Below are 11276 nucleotides of genomic sequence, written 5' to 3' on the forward strand. Positions count from 1 at the left end.
GCAAATGTTGTATTTTCTACGCCCGTAATTCTCAACCTGGGGACCACCAGGGGTTCTTGAGGAGGTTCCAGGGGGTCTTCAAGAAACTGGGGAATGTTTTAATTTCACCATTATTTCCTTGGGCTAGAAGTTAGCCCAATGATTGACTGTATAAGATGGGGATCCCTGAGACTGCATCTTATCAAATACGAGTCCACGTCCGGATGGGTATCAGTTTGGGGGTCCTTGACATCAAAAAAGTTGAGGAGTACTTTTCTAAGCTCACATTTATTACACCAAAGAACTTTGAGCACTGAAAAACATTTATAAAAGATAAAAATGCCTATTCAAGCAACATATGACATTGATTTCACTAACTAGTTCTTTCATGTACTACACATTATTAAGAAGTGATCTCTGTAGTCTGTGTAGTCACTCCCTCTGAGTTGGGCTGAGAGCTGTCCCCTGTAGGTATCCCCTAATGGGAAATTTTCTCCTGGAGCAAACTTCCTAAAGCTTGAAACCTAAGCATGTTTTTTTGGGATATTTCAAATCAAGCATACACACAAAACCTTCAGCATCTAGCAATACCAAGTGTGAAACACAGTGATGCCTACTTTAGACGCTCTTCTTTTCCTCTCCTTTCCGCCCTCCTCCCTCCTCCCTGCCATGCACACACACACACACACACACACACACACACACACACACACACACACAGACATGCTCGCTGCACTGTAAGCCAATGCGTAATTTCCATTGTATCACACACCGAGTGGTGTGCACAGTCCGCTTTGTACGTAATGGCCAGGCAAGCAGGAAAACACACATAGACACACACACACACGCACACACACACACACACAGACACACACACGTCAATCTCTCTCTCTCTCTCTCTCTCTCTCTCTCTCTGCATGTAATAGAGGCAATGAGGACATGGGGCAGATTTTTTTTCTCAGAATCTGAATAATAATGAGCAACCTTTGGGCAGAAAAATATCTGTTTCCATCATATTACTTGTACTTTCCCAAATAAGGTATTCGGATTCAGATACATCTCTACTTGGTTAAGTATCCATGTTGAGGGAAAAAAAGAGCAAATTACCAGAACCAGTTGCATTTACTGAAAATTATTATGGATAAGCCTGTAATTTGACCATTTTGGCTCTAGCATTCCACCAATGAGGTTTGAATTTCCACATTTTGTCTGGTAGGAGCTTCGGGGAAACGGTGTATGGGTTTGACATTTCATGACGTAAACTCAGCCCACTGTTCACTCTGGGTTTTCTTTTCACCCTCAACATTCACCTCACTCCCTTCCCCCACTCTTGTTTCCCCCATTTTCCCTCTTTCTCGTCAAACTTGCTGTTTACTTTCCCATTTTCCCCCATCCATTCTGTTTTCTGTCATCTGTGCATTTCTCAACCTCTCCGCCACTTCTTACTCATTCCATCTAATCCTCAGCCCTATCTCCTGTTACTTGTTCTTTCCTTCCTTTCCTTTTCAACACATTCTGTCATCATTCAACCATTTAACTCTCGATTGTCTTGCATAATACAGTCTTATCACAGTCACCATACCAGCAATTATGATCCATTCTCTATTCGTAATTCACTTTCACTCCCACCTGAAGCATTTCCTGATCTCTGTGTATGGCCAGAATCCACAAGGGCTGCAGCCAGTTTTAATTTGTTGATTATTTTTTTCAATAAACCATTTAACCTAAAATTTTAAAACTAATGAACGTCACACCCAAAGTGATGTTTTCATGTTGCTTCCCTAATCCGACCGACATGTAGTGACATGTAGAAAAGAGGTAGTCCCACACACAGCTGTAACTTGCAAAACTTCCTGAATTTCTTAGTAAAAGAACTACAACAGTCGGAGACCTTTGCCCGGCAGATTCACACCAATAAAACATGGTGTAGCCAATCAAACAGTCATGAACTGACACATGACAATACATCATTTACAACACAAAACCACACGGGATGTCAAATCACTGATGTTAAAAACAGGTGATCATTTCCACAGTAAAGGTTAAGACTTTTTTTTTGTCTTGACTTTTAGTCTTCACGACAACCTCAGATTATTGTAGTGAATGTTGCTCACAGACTATCACTGCTTTCTGTCAATGACCTCAGACCATTATAATGTATGTTGTACCTTAAGGTGACCCAGGAAATAAGGTTTGACATGAATTATGTACGAGTAAATCTGTTTTTAGTGAAATGTTTGAAAAAACAAAATGAACAAAGAGAATTGTGCAAATACAAAATACAAATATGAGAGAGATACTGTTAAGCAATAACGTAATTTTTTTTTTTTTCGAAAAGCTAGGCAGATATCAGCCTGATGTCTCAGTTAAACACAAAATCAGCCTAACCTGACCAGTAACCCCCGTGTATGTCCTCCTCTGTGTCCGTGTCAGACCTTCAGCCCGTGACGTACTGCGAGCCGGCGTTTTGGTGCTCCATTTCCTACTATGAGTTGAACCAGCGGGTAGGGGAGACCTTCCATGCCTCGCAGCCCTCGCTGACTGTGGACGGTTTTACGGACCCCTCCAACTCAGAGCGCTTCTGCCTGGGCCTGTTGTCCAACGTCAACCGCAATGCTGCCGTGGAGCTGACGCGCAGACACATCGGTACGGCGAAAGCCTCCACTGCGATAGGCTTTCATTCACAGTCAAATATTCACTTGAATCATTACCCACTGTTTATTCACTCTTTCTGTGAGATAATTTATATTCATCTCAATATGCTTTGCTTGTAAGACTAGCCATATAATCATGCTAATGGAAACACTAATTGTTTTTCTGTTTTGGTATTTTTTTTATCTGAGGAGCATCTTTCTCTGTGTGTTTCTCCCTTAAGGCCGGGGTGTGCGGCTGTATTACATCGGAGGAGAGGTGTTTGCTGAATGCCTCAGTGACAGCGCCATCTTTGTCCAGAGCCCCAACTGTAACCAACGTTACGGCTGGCACCCTGCCACTGTCTGCAAGATACCTCCAGGTGTGTGTCTGGCAGAGAGAAACAGAGGGAGAGAGATGCAGAGATGGAGAAACAGGGAGGGAAACGGAGTGAGCGAGGCAGAAGAAGAGAAACAAAGAGAGAAATAGAGAAAGAGATAGAAGGAGATTTTTTTTTTTTTTTTTACAAATTTGAGATAAACACAGCATTGTGTGACCTAGCCCATGAAAGCTGACTTTTGGTTTCATGCTTGTCTAATGGGGGTGTCTTGTCCGGTCACTCCAGGCTGTAACCTGAAGATCTTCAACAACCAGGAGTTTGCCGCCCTTCTGGCCCAGTCAGTCAACCAGGGCTTTGAAGCCGTTTACCAGCTCACCAGGATGTGCACGATCCGCATGAGTTTTGTCAAGGGCTGGGGAGCCGAGTACAGGTAAGCTGCAGCTAGCCTCATGATGTGAAGTTACAGATCCAGCTTTAAGTGAATGGTGATCACCCATTCAGTCTTTAAATATTAAAACCAGCTTGTCTGCTAGGATAGGTGAAGCAACTCTGTACTGAAACTGAAACCATTTTTCCTCAGTCCTTGGTTCACTGAACTGTACGCATTAAAGTGTACAAGTTTTGTTCACCACCATTATTGCACATGAATGCTTTTTGGTTTGCTTGTTTGCTTGTTTTTGGATTGTGATCAGTAATGGGACCAATAACTGAATTTTCCATGAGCCACATACAAAAGTATTCTGTTGCACAGTCTTTGCAGAACATTGGCAAAAGTCCCATTCTGCATTTTGTGTAGAATTGTTGGCGTCTGTTTAAATTTGAAAAGAGAGAATTTGATGAGTCAGTTCATTTTTTAAGCCATACAAGGATAAAAATTGAACTCTGATAAAGGTGAACCATTTTATAACTTGCTGCTTTGCTGCTGAACAGATCCCATTTCCAACTTGTCACACTGAAGGGTTTGAGCAACGTGTGTCTGAAGCTGCACTATCTACTATGCCATCTCCAGAGATAAAGCCTTCAGCAAACCGCTTGTAAACGCAGACAATAGACACCAACACAGACTGTGAATCACCTCCCACAAAGTAGTCGCCCCCGCTCCCAGGCATCTGCGTGCACTTGGCAGTGTATGATGTAGCCTCGACCTCATCAATAGAAACACCCCCGACTCGGCACACCAGATCTTTTTAAACAAACACACATGGGCTGTGTCAAAGAGAGATGTCAGACTTTCCCTCTTCCACTCCCTCCCCCTTTTCCACTCTGTCTGACTCAACTGATAGTAAGAGAGGAGGAGAAGGAATAAAGCCTGAGGGTCTCTGCAGGGGAAACAAGTGATTGGTTGAAAGTTAACTTAGCATTGGAGGTTTCCACAAGGGAGAAACCTTCTTAGTCTGTGTGAGTGTGTGCATGTGTGTGTCTGTGTGTGTGTACACGTTTGAGCAAGGCACTGAGGCTATGTGAGAGAGGGAAAGAGAGCGAGTGAGATAAATGAGTGATGAGATCCAGAGACTATTCACCAGTCTTGTCCAGACCAAATCCTGGCATGTGGAGACACTTAGGAACTGGCTTCAGGTTACTGGACCAGCCAGGCCCCATTTCTCTTCCTCCACCCACACATCACTCTCTGCCTCCCGCTTTTTCACACACTCTCCATTTTTTTTTTCTCTTACTCTTTTGCTCTTTTGTATCTTTTGCATCTTCTCTGTGACTTTTCTTGTCTGCTGTAGAAGCTTCCTCAGGCGATTGTTTTGATTTCTCTGATGTTCCAGGAGCTCAACACAGATTTTTTTCCAGTGGCTCCCCAGCCAGCTATGAAAATAAAAACGTTTTCCATAAGTTACATATTATCATAAAAAGTGATTGTATAACATACATCACCAAAATCACTGAAAACAAAGAACAGAAAGTAAAATAGACTTTATTGCCAATACATTCCAGTGATCTTCAACACCTCTGTAAAATGTTAAAGCATGTGATGGAGCACTTACTATATTCATAGATAAGAGCCTATAACTAACCAATAGAAGCTTTTCTGAGGTTGTAACTATCAGAAAAAAAGAAAGAAAGGAGAGGGGAGGGTGAGTTTCTCCATTCATTTATTTTGCCACTACTTAAATTTGACCTAATAACATATCATCACCAAGCTGCTTTGCCAACATACAGACTACATGCTGCCTGCCTATTGTCATGTATTGACTGTGTGTTTATGGCAATGTTAGGTTCAATTCAAAATGAGTCCACTCACCCAGCCCTACTCAGAATAGGGATTGATTTGTCATTTTGAGCCCAAGGAATTGGTCAGTTTTACAATGGAAGAAACAGACGTTTTCTTTTCACTTTGAAATTTGAGGTGCCTGTTGCCCTCTCAGATCCACAAATCTCTCTGAGTTGCTGAGCTGGTGTCTAATTTGACTGGTTACAAAATGAAAACTACACAGAGAAGAGTGGGCAAATGGAAGAGCAAAGAGACAAAAAAAAAAAAAAAAACATTCTCTCTGGATGAGAAATGGTGAAATGAAAAAAAAAAAAAAACTTTTTCAGGCACTGGCCCATCTTACCATTGTGTTCAAGCATTTAGCATTTGGACGTGTAGTATCTCATTTTGGGTTGTAGTCTGTACAGTGTGTTCAGCAGCTGCTGTGATGTTGGTCTTTCACCACGAAACACTTTTCTTAAACCTTCTCCTCTTTAGAATTTCAGAAATAGTGTTTCAAAAAATGAATAATTTCCTTTGCTCCTGGCCCTTGGAGCACTTGAAAAGGAAGAGCTTTGAACAGAAAGTATAAAAAAACTTTTCCAGACACTCAGGCTCTTGATCTCCATATCCTTTGGCTCTTCCTCATTTCCCAGGGCCTTTATATAAAAAATCTTATTTCTTTTCCCAGAGAGGAGAGGAAAGGAAAGCAGAGGAGAAGAGATTCAGAAGGAGTTAAAAATATGTATGAGTGTAGGCAGAGTTTACACCTTTTCCTGCATTCTAGTACTTTTCAACAGACAGTGATTTAAGTGCATATTTTAAAAACTGTTGCATCAGGATGTATTGAGTGATCCTGAAACAAATATTTGACTATATGCACTGTGTTTTTCACAATTTCAACCGCTGTCTAATTTCTAATAAATGACATTCCGAATAGTCTCTTCTTTTTTGCTTTGCTCGGACACTAGTGAGCAAAAGGCTGGCAAGTTGTAGCATGGCTCATCACACTTCTGCTGAGCCCAGCCAAACTCATTACTGTATGAACAACAAGATGCAGCAAGACGTGGTATTTTGGGCAGCAAGGCTGACAAGATAAAGACTATTTGCAAGTACTGCAAGAGCGCTTTGCCTGACACTACAGGCAACGCTCTTGGTGCTTATTTAAGAATGAAAGTGGTCTTAAATTTTACTTCAACTGGCATTAAAAGATCTTAAGAAGGTTTCATTGTAGCTTGTAGAAACCTGTCTGTATCCTGTTTATGGTTTGTACGTTTGTTTTAGTTTTTCCTCCTGAAATAAATAGGGATTTTCTCCAGTCATAACAGTCTAAACTTTGATTTTGTTCAATATGCTGTGATAATATTGAACCGTGAACACAGTAGCAGTGAAGATGAATCATTAGCTGAAAGCATTAGTACTTTTTTTAATATTGCATAACATTTTATCAAGAGCTTTTTTAGCAGCTGAGATGAATTTTTCATCTCAACCTACAGTAAGAGTTTGTCAGTGCTGATGAAATCACTGCAGTAACTGTGATTTTCCTAAAATGACATTTATTCGTTTAACCTCTTCTGCAAGATGTTTTCAGTGTCTCTCAGATGTGTTTTTGCTGTGTGTACTGAACGCTCTGTCCTCCCGTGTCTCTCCCAGGCGACAGACGGTGACCAGCACCCCCTGCTGGATCGAGCTGCACCTCAACGGCCCCTTGCAGTGGCTGGACAAGGTGCTCACACAAATGGGCTCCCCCAGCATCCGCTGCTCCAGTGTGTCCTAGGGAAACCCTCCTCCACCCACTTCCTGTACACCACATCTCCGATCAGTGAATTGACTAAAAAACACACAGACTGAATGCTGACGAGAACGGCTTGGCAAGAATAGATAAATGACTAAACTCCCCCGATTCAGCCAATCCTCATTCTGCAACCTACTCCTTCCTCCCCACCAGCTGTTGGTAGCACTTTTTATATACATGTTGTTTGTTGCAAAAGGGGACAAGTGCATTAATGCAGTACCATGTTAGTATGGTCTCCACGTTGTGTCCGTATCTATTTTGATGGCAATTTTTATATGTTTGATATTGTTGGCATCTAAAGTGCCAGACAGGCTGTAGCATGGGAGTAGAAGTTTAAAAAAAAAGCAAGAGATTCTCCTTTTCTTTCATTTGTTATGTAAAATGAATTTTTATTTTTTCTTTGGTTTTTTTTGTACAGACAAAACCTGCAATTATTAGACGAGTGGATTTTTGAAAATATGATTTTTTTTTTTACTATCACGGCATGTGTAAGATCACGTTACACTCATTTCAGTTGACTTTGTCTCTGTGTTGGGCATTTGTTAGATTATGAAGACATTTACAAATGTGACCCGGTGAGATGGATTGAAAATGCATGAATCAATGGCAATGTTTTTCAGTTACCACTTGAAAGCACCGCGTGAAGGAATATACTGTAAGTGACGAGGTTTCTATCATTCTTACAGCCCAAATTACCCCAATCCTTTTCCGTGTACAGTGCTAAGGACATTGTGCTTGATTACATAATTGTAGGTAAACAATACATGGAGCATTGTTAGCTACAGCAGGGTCTCATCTTTCGATCAGTTCCCACTCCTACTGGCCGGTTCAAACCTCCCCACCAAGCCAAAAAAACAAAAAACAAAAAACTAATCCGTCTCACTGGAGGCAGACCAGATCTGTCGCCTGCCAGTGGCACAGTGGTTTGGGCCGTGGATTTGAACTGCAGGCCAGATGTCTCTCTCTGACTAAGCAGTCTGACGCTTCAGGACAGTTCTCAGAAAGGAGTTGGATCTCTTGAAACCCCCAGAAAACCATCAGTGACATCATCAGGAACACAATGTACCAGTTAAAATGTTACGGAATACATATTAGGTAGTGTTCATTACGAATGCGATTATGGTTCATAGCTGGACTCGGGCTAGTCAGCGGGTGCTATCATGTGAAATTAATATCCTGTGATAAGTACAGGAAAGCTTTGCCAATTTGCAGTACATGTTTTCAGTGTTTTCATGCATAGTAATAAACATACAGTAGGCATTTACACACAGCTATAGACCCTTCTGGAAAACTGTAAATTAAACACACAGTGTACATTTGTTGACACACTTGTGACTGAGATGAATGCTCTGCAGAAGGCTTTGAAATGAATGAGAGTAGGAGCGTGTCGTTGCTATGTAAATGTGCAGCCCCAGCAGTCCTTAACATTGCTCTTGTTTTCAGCCATTGTTTATGTTGTTCTGTTTTAGAGTTTTTTTGTTTTGTTTTTTTGTATGCACTCAGGACTGACAAGACAAACTGAATTATGTACAGAAATCAGTGAAAACGAAAGACGCTTGCTTATTTTCCAGGACTCTTCAGACTTAGAAGTCTATTTTGCTATCATATATTTTTTGTAGGACTACAAGGGGATAATGTGTTGTTGATGGCATCTTCTGCCCCCAGTGTTTGACATTACAGTGTAAAAAAAAAATACTGCTGGCAGGTCTGCGGATGCTAATCTTGTATTTTTCTACCCGTGAAGATGAGGCCGTTTTAATACAGAGCACAGGTTTTTTTTTTTTTTTTTTTTTTTTTTTTACAAAGGGAAATGTTTAGATAGAGTTATGTACATAATGATAGCTCCTCAGAGTATAATGTCCCTATTTTTTTAAGTATCTGTGTACGCATGTACATGTACATTTGTGTTAATATGCGACCATTAACCTTTGTAATGTTGATGGTTTTGGCAGCAAGGCAACAGTGGGAAAGAGGTCCAACTTTGAAAAAAAAAAAAAAAAAATGTTGAAAGAGCTATTGCTAAAATTAAAAATTGAAGTCTTAGCTTTGGACCCATTTCCTGTCACCCTTCCTGCTGTGGAAGTGGTTTTGGCTTCCTTCTGGTGCAACCCCAAATACATAACACTAGACAATGTCATAGTGGGTAAATATGGACAGTATTTTGACTCTTTTTACAGTGCTTGTTATACATTAACTCAGTGTCTGATGTTAATGCTAGCCCAGTGGTGCTAATCTTTAACATTGTAGGGACTTGAGAGAACTGTAAAGCCAGGGGATTGTACTTCTAAAGATGGTGTAATTCTATCACTGTTTAAGTGTTTGCTGTTTATGATGAATCACACCTGCAAAATATAGTGCTGCATTGTTTCAGAAACAGTAGTATCTACCAGTCTGAAACAACAGAGCTCTTTGTAGGGCTTTCCCAAGTGTCCACGATAGCAACGATCCTAATCCCAATGGGTCCTTTCATCCCATGTTCAATGTATTTACCCAGTAGGGAATATTTTGCAAGTAAATTTGTCATTTTTTATATGCTATTCAAGATATAGTGCTTGTGTTTTTCTCTTGGTTAAATTGTTTACTGTAATCGGTATTAGTTGTGATTTGTGCTTTTGTGCTCTGAATTGGTCTTCTAGATGTCTTTTGTACAAAACTATATCCTTTTTTTCCCCTCTGCCTATGAAATGCTGTTGAATGTTGATGTGATGCATTGTATTTTTGTTTTATTGTTGGTCTATGAATAAAATCTATATCTTGTGGTGATATTGGAGCCTTGGTGCCAATAAGTACTAAACTAAGGCTAGAAGGCAGTAATCTCAGGTGTCACTGCATGTCTTTATCCCAGTAATTCTCTTCTTGGGTTTCAAGGCTCTTCAGCCAGATTCGCTGTAAGCATACGGCATCAGTTATGGAGATAATTCATCTAACAAATCACTAGCTTGATTATTATCATAAAACTTTTAACAATTTTAGTGTCATTAAATGAAGACCATAGACGTAATAGAGACAGTCCCTGCAGGCTTCTGCATTAAACTGTGGAGGCACTTCAAGTTTTAGAGTCCTCCATGTGGTTCCCTTTGTAGCTTGGGGATTTCCTAGTCTATAGTGGATAATTTGGCGCTATCCTCAGAAGCAGACAGAAACAGTACACCTAATTACAGGCTCAAAGCAGACGCTCTCTTGTTTCTTCACTTATTGCTATGTTATGGGCTAATGCAAACCATACCTATTTCTGCCATTGCAGAGGCACAGTCTGGCTTTGAATATGAAGGCAGGCTTTGTTCAGATGCCCTTAAGGTAAAGAGGACTGAGAAACCTGCCAGGCACTTGAGAAACCACTCCACTGTGGTGACACATAGTTTGGGTGCATAAGAAAATCAATTTTAGAAAGCAGAGGGTGAGCGGGACCGGAGCCAAATGGAGTTTCCTTGTGTGCAGAGGCTGCTGCTGGTTCACTCTTTGATACTTATGGATGCATTTAAAAAAACCTGATGGAGTAAGAAGAATGTGCACCATTTACTTCGGCATTTTTGGCGTACAAAAGCTAGTTAAAGGCCCGAGTGCCCTTGATTAGTGTGATGAATTTAAACCTAAAGCAGCTGGTTTGTTCTCAGCTTTGCACTCCGTCCTCGCCATAGCCCTATTTCCAGGAGCCGAGCTCTGCCTGAGCACAGTTCTAGACAATGGTAGCCTTAAATAATTAACTCTGTGGTTTGAAGAAGAGTCAAACACGGGGCAGCTATGAATCATTGATTAAGACTACTTGTGTCGGTGTACGGGAGTAACATCAAATCTGTGATAACCCTTTTTTGAAGCTGCTCTCATAAAAGTGGAGTGGATGTTGGGGGGGGTGGGAGGTGTTTCAAAGCACAGCAGCCATGCAATAAAAATTAATTTTTAGAAGATACTGGAACATAATTTCATTTAGAGCTGTTATTATTATGATTGAATAAAGCTAATTAAGGCTTATGCGATCTGTCAGTCGGCAAGGTCAGTTTTCTTTATATATGTTTATCCATCATTGTTATAGGAGTTAGAAGTGCATTTGCAAAGACCTTTTCGAAAATCTGATGAAAACCAGTTTTATTATGTTAAGAATGACCACATTTAATAAAAGCCTCATTTGAGTTTGTGCATTAAGTAGACCCAGCCTTTCATCTAAAACAGAAGGCAACACAAGGAGCCAGACTTAGGGAAAGACATAAAGATGTCTGAGTATGACAGCTTAAATTAGAGAGATAGATGGATAGATAATTTTTTTCAAGCTGTAAATAATACTGAATTACAGTATGCATTGCAATAGAATGCTATTCTTCAAAAATATGTTCCTAATG

At 40.6% G+C, this 11276-nt stretch overlaps 1 protein-coding gene across 1 annotated transcript in view; it reads left to right on the forward strand.

The window, feature by feature from the left end:
* The window catches only part of LOC115377884 (mothers against decapentaplegic homolog 3), a 32435-nt gene extending 22728 nt beyond the window's left edge, over positions 1-9707 (forward strand). The window contains exons 5-8 of the mRNA XM_030077956.1: positions 2413-2625; positions 2855-2992; positions 3236-3380; positions 6801-9707. Of these exons, the coding sequence (XP_029933816.1) occupies positions 2413-2625; positions 2855-2992; positions 3236-3380; positions 6801-6924 (620 nt within the window). The 3' untranslated portion in view covers positions 6925-9707. The remainder of the gene's footprint in view (positions 1-2412; positions 2626-2854; positions 2993-3235; positions 3381-6800) is intronic.
* The last annotated feature ends 1569 nt before the right edge of the window (positions 9708-11276 follow it).

This window comes from Myripristis murdjan, chromosome 3, assembly GCF_902150065.1.
Source record: "Myripristis murdjan chromosome 3, fMyrMur1.1, whole genome shotgun sequence".
NCBI classification, from domain to species: domain Eukaryota; kingdom Metazoa; phylum Chordata; class Actinopteri; order Holocentriformes; family Holocentridae; genus Myripristis; species Myripristis murdjan.